Consider the following 23,233-nt stretch of genomic DNA (forward strand, 5'->3'; position numbering starts at 1 on the left):
TTGTTTTTACTCTCTGTCACGTTTCTGGCCTTGTATATATTCTCCAAAAATATCCAGAGTTTATCCAGAAAAGTCCACTGGAGATGATTTTTTTAAACCCCGCGTGTGAGAAAAGGTATGGTTTGTTCGGTGTGCCGGACGATCTCGACCTCTTCAAGAAATGGACCTGGGTCGCATGAAGGGAGAAAGGCCTAGGCTAAAAGCTGGTGGGACGTGTAGGATGTGACGACCACAGTGACTACTTAGCAATGAAAATAGTCCTATGCTATGCCGTAACAAGAATGCACTTCTTATTGAAGAGGAAAACCGCGCTCGGCTGAACGTAGCAAAAAGTGTAAACTTGCTAAGGAAGCGAAGCTACAATGAAACTAGTTTGTATGTATGTTCATTTGATTTGTAGAACAGTATTGTATATACACTATGTTCTTTGTAGTGGTGTCCAATATAGCGTACATGTTAGAAAACGAATACTGTGAACCACGAAAGGGAAGACAGACGCGAAAGAAATTAGATGAGGACTGCGAGATAGCAGGAAAAAAAGGACGTTTATTAGCGTTAACCACAGAAGAGGGGACGACGTCTAAGCGGTCAGCGCTGCCAAAATGTTACTGTTTGTTGTCCGTTGCAGTCTTTGTCTGTGATTAAAGTTGTATAGGGCCTTGTTCATGTGCGGGTGTATGTGTGTAGCGCACAATAAATTCCGCGGTCTTGACTTGTTATTGGGCTGAAGTATGTTAGTGAATAGCCATTGTACGACGAAGATGTATCTGCATGTATATCTATATTTGTTACGACAGCACCGCCTCTGAAATCGCAATGCTCTGTGCACGATCTCCCGCGTGCTGTTACGAACTAAGTTAGATGCAAGAACCCTCACCCCGTAAACTGGAACCAAAAAGAGAATATAATGTATAGAGTAGTGTTTTATAGTCATGTTAAGCTGTATGCGACGTCTTCTGTGACACCTCCCTCCCAGAAAAAGAATCCTTCGCTGCACATCTCATTCATGATTACAAGTGAAAGGGATTAAAAAAAAAGCTTAATTCGAATCAGGGTGAAGGCCGCGTGCTTGCTTTGTCATAACCTTTTCATGAAAGTATAATGTTGTCGTTCCTCCCAAAAATTACTCGTGCATGCACTGCGCTGCAGCCGCTTTTCCATTGCATCTTCACGAGAGGTTGGCATACTTACGCATTGGCTCGCCACCTGTCGCCGTCTTCCGCGTCCGTCCCGCCTCAAGGTGCGCGCCTCTTACACCAGGCATATAATATCTAGCCACCATACTTTTGTCACGAAAACCACCGCCCCCCTTGGCCAAGTTATCATCCTTAGGGCACGGACCAACACAGACCCTCGATCGCTTCTCTCTGCTCCGCTGGTACGGCCTACTGGGGAGAGAACAATAGAAAAAGCGTGACGATGGAATTGCCACATTTCCACGCTAGGGGCGCAACGGAGCGGGGGTTCCCCGTCAGATTTCTACATTGCTGTTACGGGGTTTCGGTCTTTAAATTGCGTTCCCAATTAAGCGAATGGCACACAGGGATGTCAAATATCCGAAAATTTTACCTTTACGCGATATAGATTCATCTGAGAACATCAGAGAGCGAAATAATAGTAATAATATGCCCTAAATGACAACTCTAACATGTTTCTTTTATTGTTTCCGGGGTAGTATAACCTGCCCTACCATGCCCTGCCCTGCATTTCATCATGTGATTGTAGTTGTGTTCGACTGTGCTGTCCTGACTCATTAATGTAGCCTCCCCTGCTTGAGAAATTGGTTTGGTCTGCACTGTTTGTAAATAAACGAACAGAAAATAGTAAAGCAATTGTAAATAGGACGGCTATCTGGAACATTTTTTCACGAGGAATTAAAAAAAATTAAACTAACTTTCTGTTGTTTAGCCAGTTGTCCGTCGTACATATAAAATGTACGGAATAGCTTTTATTTGGTCTATCTCAAAAAGGCATTTGTTCTGTTGACATTTTTGCCTTGTTCATGCATTATATTTTGCCTGAACGTTTATTACTATTTTCGGTAGTTGTAGCGACGTGTTATTTCCGAGCGATGTGCATGTCGTCGTGGCGGCATGTTGCAAGGGGGTATCGTAGTTTCTGGGCTGACATGAGTGAAAAACCAGGGAAAACATCAAGACAGCACAGTCGGCGCACAGAGAGGGATCGGAAATCTTGATTTTTTTTCCCGGCGTCATGGAAACAAAAAACGACCCAGCGGATGTCCTCTGAAAGAAAGTATGTAACTGCATGATCACAAATTGCCTGAAATTCAATAATTAAGTCTTTAATTAGGAAATTTCGGGCAAAAGCGAGATAACATAACTGGAGACCATCCTTGTTGGAACTACCTCCATCACTCCAATCACGTGGCCCTCTCAAGTGAAATGAGCGCTGTACTATGTTGGGCTAGAAGGATTCTAGGCTACCATAGCTCTACTTTCCGCTTTACCGGTCGCCGCGGTGAAACGACTTGCAACAAGTTTCCCAATCTGCTATCTCGCTTTTGCCCGAAATCCCATAATTAAAGGTAATAAATGAATTTTAAATAATTAGTCATCTTGTAGTTGCACACTTTCTTTGCTAGGATGTCGATCCGCCTGGCCGTGGAACTCAACTGAGAGAACGACATCTATGCTGATCTCTGAGCCTTTTTATAAAAATGCTATAAAAGCTGAAAAAGAAAACAAAGTTGTGTTCTGGTGCTTACACGTGCGTGCGTGTCCGCGATTGCTTGCTGCTGTCTTTCTTTCTTTTTTTTTGCTAAAGAACAAACAGTTTTTCATGTTATAACCTAAGTTGTGGAATTTAAACCCACTTAACACGTTACAACCTTGCACACACGGCCGTTACAGAGTTATTTCATACATTGTAGCATACGCATTCCCGTTTTTCACCTTCTCCAAATGTACTGTGTAGGGCGGCTGGCATACGATGCCCCTCGATCATAGTTTCAGTTACTTCAGTGACGTTCATTCACGAGGAACCAACCGCCTGACGCACACGAATTCGCTAGCAGGGCACGCTGCATGCCGCTAGCTTTCGGTGACGTTTACAAGAAGTAGTGCACAGAAATCACCGTAAACTTTTGATCAGCTTCAGGAATTTATATCTGCTGTACTCACACCGCACACACAGAATGATAATTTCGCTGAAATTGGAGCGAAAGTGCACACCACATGGGTAAACACGCGTGCGAGCAAGCGCCGACAGCCCCCGATGGTCAGCGCCCTCACAGAGAATGCGAGAGGAATAGCGAACCTTTCATATCACCTGGTCACCGGCGCGGGGGAGCATTCGGCAGGCCGTACAAGCGAAGCAGACACAGCGATCAAGGGGCCGTGCTTAGAGAATCGTGAAGTAGCGGAGAAATGGCGTCAAAAAACGCGCGCTGACTTGATCGAACTGTGCAGATGCGCTCCTCTGCTATGCCCTCCCCCCTCCTTTGTTCCCGGCGTTTCGCCATGACATCTGCCAATATTATCGGGAAGCAGACATGGAACTACAGAAGACAAAGGAATGCACATGTACATTCCTTTGTCTTCTGTCTTTGTCTTTGCAATTTATTGGCATGGTAAACATATAAACAAGAAGCAACATGTGAAAGGAAGAAACGAGCGCGACCAAATCGACCGCTTAAATGAGCCTCAGCCAATCATGATGATAGAAAACAACGAAATTGCACACCGGCTTGACGCAACAAATAACAATTTTAATGCAGACGTTTCATCTCCCATGCGGGGGACATCATCAGTGAAAGCAAAATGAGAGGCGACCGCAACCAGCGGATTACTTAACCAGGTCGGCGAACACTTCGGGGAGGGGGCCGCGATTGGTATTACACACTGAAGGTTCTCCTCGCAGGTGCCATGACTCAAGCAGTTTCCTGGGGCCCCACCTTTGTTCCCTAGCTAAGGTCACAGCATTCGCGAGGAGAACCTTCAGTGTGTAATACCAATCGCGGCCCCCTCCCCGAAGTGTTCGCCGACCTGGTTAAGTAATCCGCTGGTTGCGGTCGCCTCTCATTTTGCTTTCACTGATGATGTCCCCCGCATGGGAGACGAAACGTCTGCATTAAAATTGTTATTTGTTGCGTCAAGCCGGTGTGCAATTTCGTTGTTTTCTATCATGACTTCTCCTGGCTTCTGGAATATTTTTGCCAATCATGATCGAGAATGGTCACGTGGAGGACTGGACCCAATGAAACGCAAGCTGCAAGAATGTGGCGGGAAATGGCAGAAAATTTGACCCAGCTCTGCCAATGGAATGCGCCATGGCGTCTCGACGATATCAGTTGACAGCACAGTATGACCGCACTGTTCAAAGAGAAGTCGCATATTTCTTAGTGTGTCAAAGTGACTCAGCGCGTGTTGTGATGTTTCCCGACACAAGTATCCTACGTACGAACAGTCTATCGAGTTCAGAACTGGAATGCAGTGGTGAGCTGACGCCTGAGGAACACTTGTGAGCGCAGTCGCATTTTCAAATGCAGTCACAACGGAGACAGGACTCGGTGTCCGTATGACAAGCATTTCCCGCTTCGTTGTAAACCTTCGCACTGCAACCAACGAAAAAAGATGCTCACAGTGAAATCGCATGCACTCGTGTGAGCGTCGCTCACTTCTAGGAGTTGACACATGGCGAATTCGGGTGGTCATTTCGGAGCAACTTTTTTTGCCAGATCTCGAGCAGTCATGTTCGCTTGGTCAAAGTGAAGCAAATCTCGCATGTTCGCGTGGCGCTTTCCGAGCGCTCGGAATTTGCTAGCTAGCACTTTTTTTGCCCGGTCTCAATTAACGATAAGTTCCCAGTATTTCAACAACGCGAAAAAGATCGTCCGTGCAACATTCGTGTGAAAGAACAGGCCTATTAATAAACAGTACAACAAAAATAGATGAAATTGAGATAATGGCTTCATTTTTCCCGCGGAGGCAACTAGAATGCAAGGCTGCAGCCAATGAGAAGTAGGAGCTACATTTTTGCGCGGAAGCACCTGGAAGAGTGAGTGACGCGGTAATGATACCCCTCAGGATCTAGCGTCTTGTCAAAACAATCGAGCAGTAGATTGCTCAACTGTATCCGGTGTCGTCACATCCGCACTGCAACGGTGGCGAGATGTGGGTTCGATCCCTACAGCTGGCTAACCTTTTCAGTGACTTTCATCTTTCATCGTTGATTTCTTAGGCAATTTGAGGCTTTGTTTGTATCTGTCCCTTCTATGTTGTTCCAGCCTCAGAACATCAGTTTTATCTCTTGTGCGATTGCCCTCATTGGCCCGCATGTTGAGATCACGTGGTTTAGCAGAGGACACCACTCGAAGACTTGCGACCGCGACGCCCCTAGCGTGATCAAGTACCTAAAACCGCTAGATTCCTAACAACGGGTGGCAACGGTCACGTGATCCAGCTCGGTCGCCTCGCGCTCGGCCGGTTTGCTACGAAATGACCACCCGAATTCGCTAACAGTGTGTGCGTTTTACGAGTTCGAATCAGTTTGAACTTTGTCAACGAACGCAATGATTTGGACTCTGTACGCACGGTGAATATTTGTGTCAGACTGTTGAGTCAGTACGATTTTTCAACTAAATGTGTATTTTGTCCAAAATTTGCCTTGTTCTGGAATACGGAATAACGAGCGTCAGGCAAGAAAACCAGTAAAATTAAAAGCCGATAGTAGCCCGTACCGGGCCGAAACGCGAGCCAAACTGAGAGACTCCTGATTGGCCGAATGGTAGGGATCATAGTTCATTGGGCTCCACGGGGAAGCCGGTTGGCGCCTCCATTGTCTATCTGGGTGGTGTTGGGTGTGAACGTCTGTGTTGGGTTTTGTGATTTTTCCTGTCCGGACCATGTCAGTGCTCTCGAACAGTCCCAGCCACCAGGAATGATGCCTGCGCAACGTTCCGCTGTGCTGCTTGTGTAGGAAGATTCCGATGTCAACGATCGTCGACAGGTAAGCCATTTTTGATACATAGAGCGTTGTGGGTTGTAGGCATTTAGCTTTTTGTCTACCTAACTAACGAGCTTCCGGTGGCGCATTTATGCGTGCGAAATCTGCAGACAAATCGTGGAAGCCACACTCAGCTTAAAAAATAAACAGAGCAACGAAAACGTCATTCCTCCGTGCATCACAATAGGGCAACGTGGTGGACGGCGACTAGTGCAGTTTCAATCGCGAATGGTTCGATCACAGTGAACGAATCACCGGAACTGTGCGTATCGATTCTTCGATCACGCAAATATCAGTTCACCCTCTTAAGACCACATCCACTAGCGACGTAACACGCACGAACACACATGAAAAAAAGAAAGAAAAAAAAAAAGCAGCGACTGTGGCTTGGCCACGAGCCCATCGCGCTATCTGTGTACTTTGTTAACAGCCTCCTGTTGAGGCATAGCCTCCTATATACTGATCATGCCTCTCTCCGCTGAGCGCGAAACACACGCGGAGGGGCCGTTCACTTTGGTGACGCCTGTTTCTCAGGATCGTGATGGTCATACCAAGGGGATGAAACTCGCGAGTTCAGTTGCGGACTAAAGTGAGGCGCTGCGAGCCTTTCGCGTCATCAAACGTCATGAAACGTCAAAATTTTTACGTCGAAGCGCGAGTTCTCTACCGAGAGCATCCCATTGGCTCCTGCGGCCGCTCCCCTGGTATGCGAGCGCTCATTGGTCGGTTTGAAATTATAACCTTTTCGTGGCGCGGGAAAGCGGGCACCGCCGTGTCTGGGGTGCCGGAGCAGCTCGCCGTAAAGTTTCGAAATATGGTGCAGCAGGGTCGCACGCAAAGCATCTTTGCCGGTACGCGTAATTCCAAAACACTACCCTGTACAACGGATCGCGCTCTGTCTAGCTTTAGCGGGCGATGGCTGATCGTCTGGCAACCTGTGTTACCATGGCAACGCCGAGACGCTACTGTATTTTCACCGGTTTCAAATATCGATGGAGGAAAAGAAAGCAGATATCCTTTCCATCTGATGTCTCGTCAGCGATACTTTTTGACAATGAAAAAACGGCTAGGCAGCAAGCGAGCTGGTGAAGATGATGCATAATGTAAAACCCTAGTGTGTACCCTAGTCTCGGTGCATCATACTTTTTGAGTCTGTTTTGTTTTCGTTTCGTCTTTATTCATTACGCACGATTGCATCAATTACATCTGAAACATAAAGCGGAGCATTCGCTGCGAAAAATTTCACGTAATTTGTAATCATGGCTCGACTTCCTGTTGTGTGATATGTTGAGACCACAACACTGTGAACTATGTTGAACTGTGAGCATTGACAGTGTATGAGTGTCTCACTCATACGATGTTGCTGATTTCTCGAACACAAGAAAGATATCGAGAAATCAGCAACAAACCCAACAGAACTGTGTGAACACGCGCGCAAAACAGGACACGTGTTAGACCTGGACAACCCATGCATTCTGGCGAAAAAGAACAAATGGGGGGTGAGGAGACAGCTGGAGTCATGGCACATAAAGAAAACAAAAGAAGCTATCAATCGACAACCAGGCCCCCTCTCAGAATGCTACGCTCCTCTTCTACGTAAATACCCGGTGACGACCAGGACAGCGTCATTCTGATGATGGGACCCGAAACGTTAACTGTATTTTGTTATGTTTGTTGAAAGCCGGTGCGGTTGAAACTAGTAAAGACACACTTTATAGTCTGTATCGTCAGCGTCGCGGGTTTGAGCGCGCCAAGGAAGGTTCATGACTGAGTCATTCCAGGTCAATCGTCCCAGTCGCGTGGCTCGACCATCGCGGATTTCAGAGAAAAGAAATTATAATGTTGCCGTTGATGGGAACACGAACCACACAAAGTATTTTTTCCAGGAAGCGCGTTGACTGGCCGCTAGGGGGCTTTGAACTCCCACACAAAGCAGTAAACCAAGGCACGTGTGAGCACGCATTGTGCGACTGCGGCTTCACACTGGTAAGAAATTGAAACAGGACTGTCTTCACAAAGCCTGGTACTAGCTCTGCACCGGTCGGAACCCATCAGCCGCGAAGCATCCGCATGGGAGCGTTCAGTGAAATATCCTCTAAATTCACTGACTTTGTGATTTTTTTCCGGACTAACTATTAAGGAAACTTCCAACAACTAATTTTTAACAAGTTCAAACCTGTCCAAGTAATGCGCAGAAAAAGTTTGAAGCTCGAATATCACGCGGTTTTTCTTTTAAAAAAATCGCAAAGTTGCGTGTCCAAGCAGAAACTCGTAACTTCGTTGAGCCGCCCTGAAATTTCTGATTATGCTGTGACATCGAAACCGGCTCAGAACAGTAGTCCAATGTCACAAAATGAGGGCCACCTACAGCGACAAACCTGGGCTCATGCACCGCTGTATTGACGCGACATAATGAGTCTTCCGGTGGCATCTACCCCTGTCGCCATTAGGGACATTACCATGTAGATGGACCTTCGAAGTGGTTCCACCACTTCGTCCCCAAGGATTGCTCCTTGGGGACAGGCTTTGTAGGCAATCCCACTATTTGTTATCGCTGAAGATTAGCTGCCACCAACGGAAGCAATTCTGCTAGATTTTGCAGAGAACTATAGCTTCATTGGGCGACCATTCACCCAATTGTGGAATACTATGTCTCTGATATCGACGGGAGCCTGTTGCATAAGTCGGACGCCATACTTTCCGATTGCATGACGCACGATACCACTGCCGTCCACACGTACATCAAGGTGTTCCTACGTGCCTTCCTTCCTACTGTGGAGAAGATTGAAAGAGTACACTACTTTAGTGACGGTGCTGCTTCGCAGTACAAAAATAAGACCTTTCTGAATTTGTGCTTCCGCATCGGTACAGCGTGGAAGTTTTTCGCCACGTCTCCTGGCAAGGGACCGTGTGACAGAGTTGGCGGAATACTAAAATGACTCGCATCTAGGGCAATTTGTGGAGGCCTCATGGAGAGCAAATTCTGTCACTACATCAACTATTTTTGTGGGCACGAAAAGAGTTAAGGGACGTCACGCCACTGTGGGTCCGCGCAGACGTGGTGCATCATCTTGTTTCGCAATGAAGTTCCTGTTCCCAGCACTCGGAAGTGTCGCTATACTTCGAGCCTGTTTCTAACACTCACGTCTGAGCATCGGTGACGTCAACATCTACCGAGAGCTCTGTGTTCAAGGTGTGTAGGGACTGTAGCAATGAATTGGTGACAGCGTTAGTGCTTACGCTAGTATTTGCGTTCTCCCACGCCTGCATAACTGTAAATAGACCAACATAAAAATCGAGGCAAGTAGTTGTCGCTGTCTGTTCGCGTTTTGTTTGAGCAAACGTAGGAAAGCTCGCTCCCACCCTGCGTTAGTCCGCCGGTCATTAGTCAGTGGATTTAGAGGATATTTCACCGAACGCTCCCATGCCAATGATCCACGGCGGACGTGTGTCGACCGGTGCAGAGGTAGTACCAGGCTTTGTGAAGACTTTGTGAATTTCTTACCAATGTGAAGCCGAATGCGCCCTGGTTTACTGCTTCGTGCGGGAGTTCAAAGTCCCCTAGCGGTCATTCAACACGCTTCCGGGAAAAAATACTTTGTGTGGTTCATATTCCCATTAATGGCAACAATATAAATTTTTTTCTCAGAAATCCGCGATGGTCGAGCCACACAACTGGGACGATTGAGCTGGAATGACTCAGTGACTCAATGGGACGCGTCCACAGGAGCCAGTAAAGGTACTATCAACTTACCAAATGTTGCAGCTCCTTTAAATGGGGCCACGGCACCATCACAGTTTTTCCCCTTCGGGTACTTCAGTTTCCACGTCAGGACAATGCTCTTTGTCTTTGCATGTACTCTTCCAGCGTTCTCATTAAAATGCAGAGCAGCAAGTGTAGTCCTAAAAGATACGTAATTGAAGAGAAATAAGAAAGGTGGCAAAATGGAAACCCTGGCACAATGCTTTAATTGTTGGTACACTGAAATGTAATACTTATCCATCCCAGTGGTGAGATGCATAAACACCGAAACACAGTGCGTCAGTGTAACTGTATTAGTGATCAGTCAGTCAGTGTGTTAGTCATCAGTAAGCTAACAATCGGACTACAAGATGCAACTGTCAGGAACAAGCTATGATTTATGTCACGCAATACACAGCTCCAACGTGAACCTCTTGACCAAACTGTTTTAAGCATGCAACGTGAGCACGAAGGCCACGTGGCAAACCAATGAGGAGAAGACTGTGCCTGAGGAAGGAACAACCGTTGGCTTACCACGTCAATAGCCAGGATGAGGAATTTTGTTTGCGTTCTATGAAATGCCCGTGGGCTGAAGCAGCAAACTCAGGCAGCTTGTATGAGCTGGATGACTTCGGTGGGGCTGCTTCCAGTGCACAGGATCCCAGGAGCTAGAAGAATGCCGCCTAGTGGACGTTTCCCCAATTCTGGGCTGGCCGTCCCGTGCTTTAATGTGGCCGGACTTGCACATTGTTGTCACCTTGACTCTGGTGCCAATTACGTCCACAACAAGCTGTGTTTCACCAAGGCAGACCGTGAAAAGGTGGAGCAAATTCTCCTCAAAAACTAGAAACTTCCTTTGCTTCTCTGCCTGTGAAAGACGGAGGTTCAAGCTGACAAAAAAAGAAAGAAGAATGAGAAGGCTGCAATGCACGAACCACATATACAAAGTACTACATATTATTAGCAGGGGGCAATTATTAATTTAGCTTGCAACATGCAACACCATCATTTTTGCAGCTAGTTTTCCAGTCAGGAAGTTTTCAGCCTCTGGCACTTACTGAATGATGTATGTATGGTACTGAGGTAAACATTTCAATTATAGGACATGTGTTTTTTTGCACTTACTCGTGGTCATCAAGGGTAGGCTCATAAGTCTTGTCACCTGGGTCATCAACAAAAGGCAACAATATGTCACATGCAGATGACTCAAGTTGACAAGTTGGCAAGGGGGTTGACGGCCGTGTATACAATGGGTTGAAGGTTGCGGAAACTGACTCGTCATCAGTCTGTGTTCTTGAGGGAAAACATAATATAGCTCATTACTTCAGCCTGTCTCACTCCATGTTCTGTTTCGGCACTTGATGCAAAGTAAAAACACTGGCAATAGCAAACAAAATGTTAAAGGGCTGGACAGGACCAGTTTTTTTTTTTTTTTTTCGGCAGCGGGAAGGTCTTAGCCGTTATTCCAACATACATAAACATGTGGACTGGGGCATCGGAATCTGTTCAGTGCCGTGGCGGGGGGCTTCGATCAGGTGGCAGGTGGATTCTGCATGCCAAGTGACAATATTGAAACACACCAACAAAAAACATCTGGCCCATTGCAGTGTTGAAATGTTGTTGAAATATTACAAAGTTCTAACTCAGGATGTGGTCATCTAAGGCTGCTAAAGGCCAGCGGGGACCTCAGGGGGGAAAAAATCAGCAAGACAAAAGAAGGCAGGTACACTTCTTGCTCTCACAGCACCTTTAGCGTGACTTTGTTCCAAGAATAAGGCGGGGACAGCCAATGCAGCAATTTTCCCAAAATCTGTCGAAACCACAAATATTGAGCTAAAAATGATGTTTTATTAGCAATGCATAACCTCAGTGTAAGTTTCAATTGCATGCACAGATTTCATCACTTGTATTAGCCGTAAGAGCAGATGCATTGATGAGCTTCGCCAGTAAATCTCTGTGAAGGGGGACGGAGATGCCTCTTTGGCAGAGTTTGTGGGGCCCTTATCTTCCGACGCATTCCGAATTGTATGCCATGAAGGACTGCTGTAGAATGTGAAGCATTCGTTGAGTTACTGCAATTACTGCCAAATGTTGCTCTGCACCTCTTTTCAGCCGGGCACACTTTTTTACGTAGACATATTTTAAATCACGTATATTCGAACGCCTGGGGGCATACTTGGTTCTCTACAAAGAATACATTTGATTCGACCATAGGGGTGGGCTGACTTGGCTCTCCGAAGGCCAGCGTCAGCACCTGTTACCAACGTGAGATAACACACAAGGGTGGGAACGGACACTTGAACACGGCAAACGACAGACAAAGAATATACGTACCTCCTCCCATGCCCGCTTGAAGATATGTTTGTCATGTTGCAACAAAGGAGACAGCTCCATCGGAACCGCATCGGGCTTCAGCCTTCTCCTTTGTGCAGGAAGGTCACACTGTGCTACGTCCTGAGAGCAGGTGTAGGCATCTTGCAGAAAGTGTAGGGAACACAGTAGAGAGCTGTCTGTAGGGGGCAAATCCTGGCTCACAAACAGCGTCGATCCAAACCCTGCACATTACGGGATCTTTTGGAAACTGGTGCAGGGAGTGTCCAGTCCCATGCAATGCACTTCATTGTCGGGGGTAAAATTCTCCAGTGTTGCAGTCACTGAATGAGTGAAAGCGTGCTGCGCGGGAAACCAAAACCACAGCATGCCAAACTGCATAGCTGAGCGCTTTCGCGGCACGAGATATCACACGCGAATGGGAGCCAATTAGGAACGTGCACGGTGTGCAGTCATTGCTCCATTGCTTCGTGGTAAATTTTGAATGCTGGCGGGCAAGCTCACAAGTGCAAAATTCAGTTTCTCGATAGTTATGAGGAACTGAAGTGAAATATTTTGCGTGTGTTGCCTTGCCAAAGTAAGCTGGCGATACACAGTTTCAGTTTGTTTTATTTTGGAAGAAAGTACAAGATGCATGGTTTCAAGAGGACTGCGAGGGCAAGCCAGTAAAGCATTATAAAAGAAATGATCTTGTGGATAGAAACGAATAGAAAAAGAGAAGATACGAAGACTACAAAGATTATAACAAAGTATACTCATGAACGGAAAACTGCATCAATGTTTCTACAAAAGGTTATTACATGGCTAAGAAACTGACACTGGCTTAGATATCAGTAAATATGCAAAACCTGCCTATACATTTAGCACAACCCAGATGTTATAAAAGGGGATCTTATCTAAATATTATTATGGTATAGTACCATTATATAGGTACCCATTAAGTAGCCGCTTGAATCCACTAAGGGTTCGCGTTGCACGTACACCATAGGGGAGGATGTTCCATATTTTGGGGCCCTGGTAAGAAATTGAATGTAGCATAAAATTTGTTCTTGGAGTGGGAGCGTTGAGGATGTACTCATCTTCCCGTAACAAATAACGAGACGAATAAAATGAGAGGTGAACATTTTGTACATGCAGATGTCCATGGATAACATTAAATAATAGTATGCATAGCCTCAGCTGGGTAAGCTTGTATACATCCAATATACTCAACGCATCAAATGCAAACGTGACACTCTCACAGATCGGAAGAGAAAGAATTACTCGTAGTGCTCTCTTTTATAACAGGTAAATAGGCTGTAACTGTGTTGGGTAAGTTAACCCGTGGCGATTCCTGTCGGTGCTTTTGCTTGGAACTTGCGCCGCGCTCACTTTTTCAAGCGTCGATGTTGTGAGCCTGGCGGGAAATCTTCTTAAGGGTCCAATGTGAAGTATTTATAGCACACACGATGATCCGAGTGAAAATCCATGACTAGCAACAGAGGCCATTCCAGTATTCGCTGTCCTACTTTGTACGACGCGGTACAAGACGGCTTAGCGTCTCCGCAGACCGAAACACTGCACTGTGCAACTTGAGTGCACCAACTAGTGTTTTGTCATCGAGCATAAACATTTAAAATGAGTAGTTCGCGTAAGCTATGCACTACGCATCGCGTTCTGTTAGCGATCGCACGCAAAGCACGAGCGTGCATTTATTCGTAAAATCACATAGTACAAAGCAAACTACAAAACAGCGTCAGTCTTCAACGCTTAACTCCAAGAAAAAAACCCTCTCCCTTCCGCTCGTCTCCAGATGGCGCCTCCTCCGTCGCAGCTTACAATCCTCTTCTCTAGATGGCGCCAGTTGCTCTACGCTGCTTACACGGCCGCGCTCTTTTGAATTGCGTCCTCGCAATTCTCGTCACCGACAATATAGTCTTGCATCCAAAGAGGCCTTCGAGTTATCCGTCTGCTGGTCTGTAGCGACGCCGGACTTGGGATTTGGTAGCTCTCATTGTCTGCCATTGGATCTGTCGCTGGATGTTGATCGTAGTTGGCCATAGTCTCGTTCTCATCTGCCGGGTCTGTCGCTGGATGCAGACTGTCGTTGGCCGTAGCCGTGTCGTCGTCCACTGGATCTGCCGATGTCGTGGCCCCTGGATTAGCATCGTATCTTTCGAAGATTTCAACGATACTGTACTCATTGTCGACCCTTGGTTGTTGATTAAATGGTTTAAGTTGAGTAGCTGTAGCAGTGCGTGTCTGCTCTCCTTTAGGTGCCGACAGTTTGCAAATTGTGTAAGTGTTCTTGTCGACTGCTGTTATCACAAAAGGTCCGTCGTAGAGTTGTATACCATTTGTATACCATACGCTGTCACCATTTCTGTACGGAGGTCGTCTGTGCTTGGCGTCATATGCCCTTTTTATTTGAGTCAGATACTCTGTGAGGTTCGTGTGCGCAGTGTCACGTAGTTCCTGCACATCGTCGGACATCTGTGTTGTCGGTGTGTTTAATTCGTTGTCCACTTTTCTGCGAGGGGTGAAGTTAAATAACAGTTCAAAGGGCGATGATCCGAGACCCTTGTGGCGCTGGTTGTTTGCTTGAAATGTGGACATCTTGAGATAATCGCTCCACTTGTTTACGTCATCTTTGATGTTTTTGCGAAGTATTGGAAGGATTTTTCCATTGGCCCGTTCAACAAGACCATTAGTCTCAGGTGCGTACGGCAATGTAAGAGTGTGTTTGATGTGGCGATCTGCAAAATACTTTGCTGAATTTTTTTATGTTAGCACCTTGTCGTTATCCGTTATTATCTCTCGAGGCGTACCGAAAGTGAGCACTATGTCTTCCTCGATGAAGTTCAAGACGTGTTCAGTTGATTTGTCGATCACAGGTCGTGTGAGAATGAACCTTGTAGTTAAGTCGACTGCAGTGATGAAATACTTGTTGTCGTCCTCGGTATTTATAGGTCCAACGTGATCCAAGGTGATTTTCTCAAAGGGTGTCCTTGGAGGTGTTCGAGGGTGCAGTGTCCTCGGTTGCGTGCCGGTAGAGTGGTTGTACACTTGACATGTCTTACAGCCTCTCACATATGCTGTGATGTCGTGTGGTATTTCGTCTGGATCTTTGATTTTGTACGTGTGCTGTCTCCGTGGCCATCATTGTCGTGATAGCAGTGCATCACTGCTGACCTCAGGGGTTTCGGTACTTCAGTCGTTAGCTGCTGTTTCTCTCCTCTGCTGTCCACATGCATTAGAGTCCCGTTAACTAATTTGTATTCCTGACTGGTCTTATTGTTCGGTTCAGTGCACTCTAGTTCGGTAATGATCTTTGCCAGTTCAGGATCACAGCTCTGGGCATCACGAAGACGCGAGTCAGCTGCATATAAAACGTACACTGCGTTGCGCTCCGGAGGATTTCTTGACAGTGCTTCTGCTACAGTATTTGTTTCACCTGCAACGTGGTGGATAGTGAGGTTGTATTCAGACAAGTCCAGTATTAATCTTGCAAACCTCCTGTTGGGGTGCTTCTGGGACATGAGATGAGTGACGGCCCAATTGTCGCAGTAGAGATCAAAATGCTGTAGGCCTTGGAGGTACGTGTGAAACTTGTCAGTTACTGCCCAGTGGACAGCAATAGCCTCCAGGTCTGTGGAGTGTTTGTGGCATTCGGTCTCAGGAACCTTTTTACTGGCATATTCCACGACTTTAACGGTGTCTCCGTGCTTCTGCATGAGGACCGCGCCGAAGGCTGTATATGAAGCATCAACGTGTACTTCAGTAGGAAGGTTGGCGTCGAACGTTGCCAAGATGGGAGCTTGTGTGAGTCGCTCCTGCAGGATGTTCATAGCTTCTTCACACTGCGGTGACCACTGCAGAATTGCATTTTTTTTTTGTCAGTTCTGTTAGAGGACGTGCTATCTTGGCATAGTCCTTTATGTACCGTCTGTAATGTGATGCCAGTCCTAGGAAGGATCTCACATCCGTCTTGTTTTGTGGGATGCCGTAGTTCATGATCGCTGCGGTTCGTTTGGGGTCTGGTTGAACACTTTTCTTTGAAATGACTGTCCCGAGAAAGCTTACTTCTGCTGCTGCGAAGATGCACTTTTTTATGTCCACTCGAAGACCCATATTACACAAAGCTTGGAGAGTTTTCTCTAGGAGCTGGAGGTGGTCCTCTACAGTGTCCGTGAAAATGCACACGTCATCCATGTCCTTCATCTACCAGATGTTGTAGCCCCCTGTCCATTATGCTCTGCATTGTAGCTGGAGCTGTACAGAGTCCGAATAGCATTCGCAATGGTTCCAAGTGTCCGTCCTCGGTCACAAACGCTGCCTTTGGAATGTCCTCTTCGCGGAGACGGACATTAAGGAACGCTTTCTTTACGTCAAGCTTTGTGAAAATAGACGAGCCGGACACCTTCCGAATGACTGTGTCGATACGCGGCATTGGGTATGCCTCTTTTGCTGTTTTTGCATTCAAAAATCTATAGTCGACGCAAAGGCGTTTTGGTGTGGATTCGTGGTGCTGTTGTTCGACGACGATCACGGGAGATGCATATGCAGACTTTGAACGCCGAACTATGCCTTTCCTCAACCAGTTTTCAGTTTCTTCTCTGATGAACTTTTTGTTCGCATCGCTTGCAGAATACGGTTGCATGCGGACGGGCTTTGTGTCGATCAGGTCGATACAGTGCTCCACGTCAGGGCATAGTCCAAGGTCACTGTCTGGCTTGGTAAAAACACTTTTATGCAACAAAAGGAGTTGCGTTGTTTAGTTGTTGGCGAGCACACCGACGTTGTTAAGGCTAGCAATGGTTTCTTCCAGTTGTCCTGGCGACTTTAAGTCTGGTGTTTCTCTTACCACAACACTGGAGGACTGACTTGGGCCTTGTATGCATTCGAGAATCTCTATCGTTTGAGGCATGGCTTTTGCCTCCGTCGTTCTGGCATCATCATGGGCCATTCCGTTTTTCAGAGACCTGTCGGTTGGGTCATCTGTTTTTCGTTTCGGTATCCACTCAATCTCGTGGGTCCCCCTATGGAACCGTTCGACGTAGTCGAAGTTGATAATTTTCCGCCAGTCGAGCCCGATGATCACAGAGTAAGGCAAGTCCCTGATAACTCTCGCCTGGATAGTCCCTGTTGCTTTGCCAACACGAATGGTAGCTTGCGTCGCTCCAATGGGGAGACTGGTGTCACCAAACGGACCTTTCAAAACGATGTGTGGCTCTGAGACAATTTCAAAGTTGTGCGACCTTGCGAACGTTTCCGAGACGAGGGTAGAAGTTGAGCCAGTGTCCCATAAAGCTGTAGTTTGGACGCCGTTGATCACGGTTGGGACTGAAATTGTGTCATTCGTCTCGGAAGTACTTGCAGATACTACAGTGTTTATACGTCTTTCCATTTCTTGGCTCGTCATGCCATTGGCTGCAGGTGTGCGGTTTTGTCTCCGTTGAGCTGCCGCCGCTTTCTCCTCTTCACTGCGTGTGTCTGGTTGAGTGCAGTCTCTGGCCCGGTGCCCTTGTCCAAAGCATCTGGCACAGGTGTTGCTAGGCAAGCGGGGTCTTGGCGTATGTGCGCTTTGCTGAGCGTCTTGGCGTGCACCGAAATGTTGCCTTGTAGTGTGGGCGGTATTAGGACTAAGTACGTGGGAAAGTGATCTGTCAGTTTGTCGCACGTATTGAAGGAAATCAGAGATGGAGTTTTGGCGGAGGTCGTAAAATGCAGTGAGCATTGGCTTGTGCGTTGCTAGGGTGACTCCGTCGATCAACCAGTCCACAATGTCGTGGTCGCTCAGTCCGTAATTTCCGCGGCGAATACGTTGAAGGCGTGCATACATGTAGTCTACCATTGATTCGTCATGTCTCTGGTTTCTTGAGTTAACCACGTCAACCCATTGTCTGAACAGGAGCGGTTTGTCGAACTCTGCCTTCAGTGCTTGCACCCAATCATCCCAGTTGTCTATCTTCGTTCCTTCGGTTTTCTGCCACATCGCCGTGGTTGTTCCCAGAGTACAGTGGAATCGTTGAAGTTAGGTCGGGCATGGTTGTGATTTGTATCGGTATTGTCCCTTGGCGTGAGTTCACGTTAGCCTGCTGCACAAGGACTTGAGCGATCATTTCCATCGTTTTTGTTAGTGCCGAGAGTTCATTTGACGGTTGCGGTTCTCCCGGGAACGGTTCAAACTTTGCCGGCAGCGTCTCGGGAGGCCGCGCCATCTTGGTTTCCGTTGCGTCCATCATGTTCGTCGAAGCGTGGTTGCCGTTTAGATATTGGAAGTCTCGTTGTGTGATGTCCCACGAGTTGAATGTGCCAAGCTGAGTTGAAAGGTTCGTACCGTAGGGGTGTCGCTGATCCATAGCGAGCATGGCTTCCCGCGTTCGTTACACGTGTTTCGTTACAAAAACCAGCCGTTGTCGTCGTGACTGCTGTCGTGGCTACGCTATTGCCCGTGAGTTCGAAGATGGTCCTCGTCGCCATGTTAGCGATCGCACGCAAAGCACGAGCGTGCATTTATTCGTAAAATCACATAGTACAAAGCAAACTACAAAACAGCGTCCTTCTTCAACGCTTAACCCCAAGAAAAAAAACCTCTCCCTTCCGCTCGTCTCCAGATGGCGCCTCCTCCGTCGCAGCTTACAATCCTCTTCTCTAGATGGCGCCAGTTGCTCTACGCTGCCAGAGCCGTTTATAGGGAGAGTTTGGCCATTCTGTGATCTTTTGCCGCCCGGAGATGGAGGAGCCGCCGTGACGTCACAGACGTCATCGCCCCGCCTACTTGACCGGGATGAAAAGCGACCCGCGGCGGCACGGAGGAACTTCAAGGCTGTGCCTCTGCTCCAAAATGGCGGAATGGGAGATTTCAATGCGATAGCCCTGATCCAAAATGGTGCCACTGGCCTTGGCGCCGCCCATCGTGTGACGTCAAATGGCGCGCTTTGGGACAGGCTCCTCCCAATGGCCAAACTCTCCAATAAACGGCTCTGTACGCTGCTTACAGTTCACAAGACTCAACACGAAAGACGAAACCCACGCCTGCGGATAGTGATAGTGACACCTAATACCTTTTGATACAGGGCAGACTTCAAAGATGGGATTTCATTGGGATTTCATTGTAGGTGCCGAGAATACTATGGCGTCATTTGCGAAAGTGAGGGCTGGAACTGCAGTTGACTTCCAGAGTAACCTCCCCACAGTGTATTGATTATATGAGTGTCTTGCTAGTTTCCAGATATGACCTTTGAGGCGATTAAATTTTGTTATGACATTTAGTTCGTGTTTCTTACGATAATTTTCTTCGCACGTGATGGTTATTCCTAGGTACCTGTATTCTTTTGTGCGTGCTATTTGATGCTGGCCACTTGGCCTTCGGGAGAGGAAAATCAGCTGCGCATGCGCCAGCAATGACGTCACGTGCCGCTCTCGAGAAAAAGTAATATATATGTGTGTGTATATATATATGGGGGGGGGGGGTTCCAGCGGGCTGATCGCAAAAGTTATTGCAGTTACCGGCGTCTGTCTAACCAGCATAGTTGAACAAGAGATAGCATAGTTGAATACTTTCGAAACTATGAGCTTTTCGAGCTACTTGAAATCTCGTGAGGCGGCCTCACAGCTCATGACATTTCATATATAAACTCATTATTAAGCGTATTCTGTATTTTCATCTCGCTGTGTGCGCAAGCGTGAGTTTGTGGGCGTACCCATGACCAGCGGTGGATCCTTTTTTTTTTTTTTTATGTATCAAGCCCCCTCTACCACTGCGCTCACAAGTGTTCCTTAGGCGTCAGCTCACCAATGCATTCCAGTTCTGAACTCGATAGACTTCGTACGTAGGATACTTGTGTCGGGAAACATCACAACAAGCGTTGAGTCACTTTGACACAATCTGAGACTTCTCCTTGAACAATGCGGTCATACGGTGCTGCCAACTGACACCATGGAGACGCGAGACGTCGCTGCCACTTGTCTCCCTTCCCTTCTCGTAACTGCCCGCCGCCGCCAGACCGGCAGCCCGCGAAAGAATGCTAATGCTCTTTTGAAACTCTGCCAACCAATACCGGAGCGCACAATGTCCTTCGGCCAATGGGTATCAACTATGATGCCTTACGGGGTAATACGTAATACCACGTGTTTATGACGTGCAAGCATTTGTTTAGAGCCGCGAAGTGGGGGAGCTATGGGGACCTGGCCTGGCTGGCCACAGTGCTCGTAACTGTCCGCCAGCAGGCAGCCCGCGCAAGAATGCTTCGGCATGCCGTCGCCCGTGCAGAGTGGAACATGTTCTATTGGGAGTGTGCGACAAACTGGTGGCGCCGCGATGCGGCCTCCGGAGAAAGTACCTTGCGTGATAGCCGCCGGGCAGCTAGCTTTGTTTACATGTGAAGTGCGGGTGTCTTTTTTGCTACACTGGAACTGTTGGATCGCTAACTGTGACAGCACCTAAAAGAACTCTTCATTAGGGACCTGATGTTTCATTTCACGTGATTTCTATGCTTCCAATACCACCGAGGGCGCTAGACTGGCAGCGAATAGCGTTTGTGACGCGCGTTCGGCCATTGCATGAGGTGTGCACAACATGTTCTATTTCTTTTGTTGTAGTTTCAATGAAACTCAATGAGGACCTGCAAAATGATCAATGATTTACAGTTGCCACTTTCGTGACAGTGAAACGCCGCTGGATCGTGTTACTGATTGAGGTGTTTCATCGCCAGTGCCCAGAGCCGATATTGTTCCCGGTAATCTGGTAGACGAGTCTCACAGTGAGAACGGAAGTTCTACGTTGTCCAAAAGGTTTAGTTTTAATATTTACGCACCAACCATTTCACAGCAGTCGTGCCGCAAGCCTATGGCGGTAGCCGAGGTAAAAACTCATATAATTTCTTCTTTGAGTATCTCTTTAGCGTTATTGTATCCGAAGATACTGGAAAAACTGCAGTACAAGTTTAGACAATAAGTTGTGACCTCACGTGTTTATTAGTATGGATAAAACGGACGCACGATGTAGATTTCTGTGACGAAGCTATGTGTGTGCATAGAGGACGAAAGGAATACAAGACTCAGTCAAAAACATGTTACAAGTGGCTGGAATCAGAGAAATACTCGTATATAGCCTTCGCTAGCAAGCCAGGATTTTGTGAGGCGTCAAATAACCATCCTCTCGACGTATCACTTACAGGTGTTTTGACCAGACAGACGCGAGTGGCTGTTCTCCTTCCGCACTGTTAGATACATTATAAATACGGTGGTTGCTTCTGTGCAGTTTGTCTCCATTCTCTTCGTTCGCGCCCCAGAAAGGTTCCACATTATTTATTCTTCGAAAATTAGCCCTTCTAATTACGGCGGTCGCCACGCAAGCTACGGTTCCACTTGAGAATGCATAGAAAGGGTGACGTGCTATCACGTTGGATACTTCCAAGACCGCCACTGGCGGCGCTGCCGTGACGGAGCAGCGCGCCCCCTTTAGGTGTCGCACGGTCCCTATACCGGGGAAAGAGTACCGCAATCGCTCCGCGTCGTCTGCTCCTGCAGCCATATTGCTTCCAAGCCACCGCGGAGCGCGTGTTAAGATAGCTGTAGTCAGTGTTACATCTCGTTCATTTTGCGGCTGTGCACCACGCCTTTTGTGACTTCCTGTGGTGGGACTCGGATAATACTTAATGAAACAGGGCACAAGCGTCACTACAGTATCATTTGTTGTATTCTGTAGCTAACAGACGTATTATGCTGGCGCGTGTTCGCCGCTAAAAGGCATCGTCGAGTCTCGTTTGCGCATCAGTTTCTTTTTTTTTTCTTAGTTCACTTGTTTTGTGGACATAAAACTATAGTACTCGGGTGTGCAGCTTCACATAAATGTCCTCCACCAGTTTTATTCTCATCTCTTCGCAATTAAATTTCTATTTGACACGTTCAATGGCGATGTGCATGCCAACGCTTTTTGCGCGCATGTAAAGTGCTATGGATTGTTCTTCCAATCCCCCGCTCCAATTCAAGCAAATGATCTTCCATGAGGAGTAGACCGTGAGCCTGAGATCACTACATTCTGTCTCAGCCTTTGCTCGTTTCTTTTAAGACTGCGATCTCGTCAGGGGACCATCACATGGCTTGTCTGCAGTTTTGACCTGTGCATGTTCCTCGATGCTCTGGTCACAGAAATTTGTGACGGTGTTGTCTTCCTCTGCAAAGTTTATTCACTCACAATTAAAGCTCAATATTTAGGAATAGCTTTAAAGGGACTATGAAACGATTTTTTTCTTCGTTTCGTTCGAAAGAAGCCATTTTTCTGAGTCTAGTACCGAAATTTTACTTTCGTCGCGCGAGCGGACTTCTCGGGAGCGAATTTAAACGGAGCGGCGAAGGGAGGACAGCTGGCGCCACGCCGTGGGGAGCTGCCGAGCGGAGACACAATGGGTAACTTGATGCGACCGCGGTCGGCTCAGCAACACGTCATCGTGACGTGTTGCCGAGCCGAGGAATCCCGCCAGGAGCATGCGCCGTAGGATCCCGCGTATGCGTTCATCGGGAGTGGAAATCTCCATGACAGCAGCTTTCGCGCGATCGGCAGATTTCGGCAGTGGCGGCAGCCACAGCGCGAGCTCGCGGCATTACTTGCCATTGTGCAACACCGGTGACGTAACGGGGAACCGAAGTGCGGTCCGTACAGTTACACCATCGGCAGGGAAATATGCGCGGGAAAGGAGGAACGCGGAAGAGACATTTCCAGCGCGCGCTCCTCGCAGAGTGGAGCGATTTCGTCCGGAAAAATTTGTGGCATATTAGTTTCTCTGCGGGAAGAACAGTTTCCATCGAAAAAAAGTATGGGGGTTCGGGAAACTTCATAGTCCCTTTAATAAGAGTACCTGATACGGTGCATATCTATATATATTTCGACAGATTACCGTCCTCCATTGCCCCGGGATCTTACACTAGGGTGTCATCACAGTGTGCAACTCTTTTGGTGACTCCTCTGAGAACTCTGCGTGCGAAGAACGGGGGATATGAGCTTTCCTCAGCCTCGTAGGTGTCCGGTATGCGAAAATGCTTCGGACTGCCGTCCACTTCAACTTCTTCCTTTCGATTCTCCTTGTCCTCGAGGTATCGCGTGGGATTGCCCTGAGAGTGGCGTTTTGTTCGCGCTGCAGAACAGGGAACGCAATGGGAACATCCGACAAGCACTACTTTGATACGCCTGGCTGTTCTTCGCACGGTTGA

General features: G+C 47.5%; 2 protein-coding genes across 12 annotated transcripts in view; one reads left to right on the plus strand and one right to left on the minus strand.

Annotated features, from left to right (window-relative positions):
• The window catches only part of LOC135375942 (uncharacterized), a 73,937-nt gene that overhangs the window by 3,840 nt on the left and 46,864 nt on the right, over positions 1-23,233 (minus strand). For 2 of the 9 annotated variants that reach the window (XM_064608579.1, XM_064608577.1), the window contains 3 exons: positions 12,044-12,264; positions 10,244-10,577; positions 9,722-9,870 (listed from right to left, as the gene is read on the minus strand). In XM_064608579.1, the coding sequence (XP_064464649.1) occupies positions 10,281-10,577; positions 12,044-12,264 (518 nt within the window). In that variant the 3' untranslated portion in view covers positions 9,722-9,870; positions 10,244-10,280. Of the gene's footprint in view, positions 1-1,191; positions 1,389-9,721; positions 9,871-10,243; positions 12,265-23,233 lie in introns of all 9 variants that reach the window. The other 7 variants (XR_010417438.1, XR_010417442.1, XM_064608578.1 and 4 more) reach the window with 6 other exon arrangements.
• The window catches only part of LOC135375939 (major facilitator superfamily domain-containing protein 1-like), a 238,210-nt gene continuing 220,738 nt past the window's right edge, over positions 5,762-23,233 (plus strand). For 2 of the 3 annotated variants that reach the window (XM_064608561.1, XM_064608571.1), the window contains exon 1: positions 5,762-5,970. The gene's annotated coding sequence lies outside the window, so the exon portion shown is untranslated. Of the gene's footprint in view, positions 5,971-9,616; positions 9,707-23,233 lie in introns of all 3 variants that reach the window. The other variant, XM_064608564.1, reaches the window with a different exon arrangement.

This window comes from Ornithodoros turicata, unplaced genomic scaffold (assembly GCF_037126465.1).
Source record: "Ornithodoros turicata isolate Travis unplaced genomic scaffold, ASM3712646v1 ctg00000958.1, whole genome shotgun sequence".
Taxonomy (NCBI): domain Eukaryota; kingdom Metazoa; phylum Arthropoda; class Arachnida; order Ixodida; family Argasidae; genus Ornithodoros; species Ornithodoros turicata.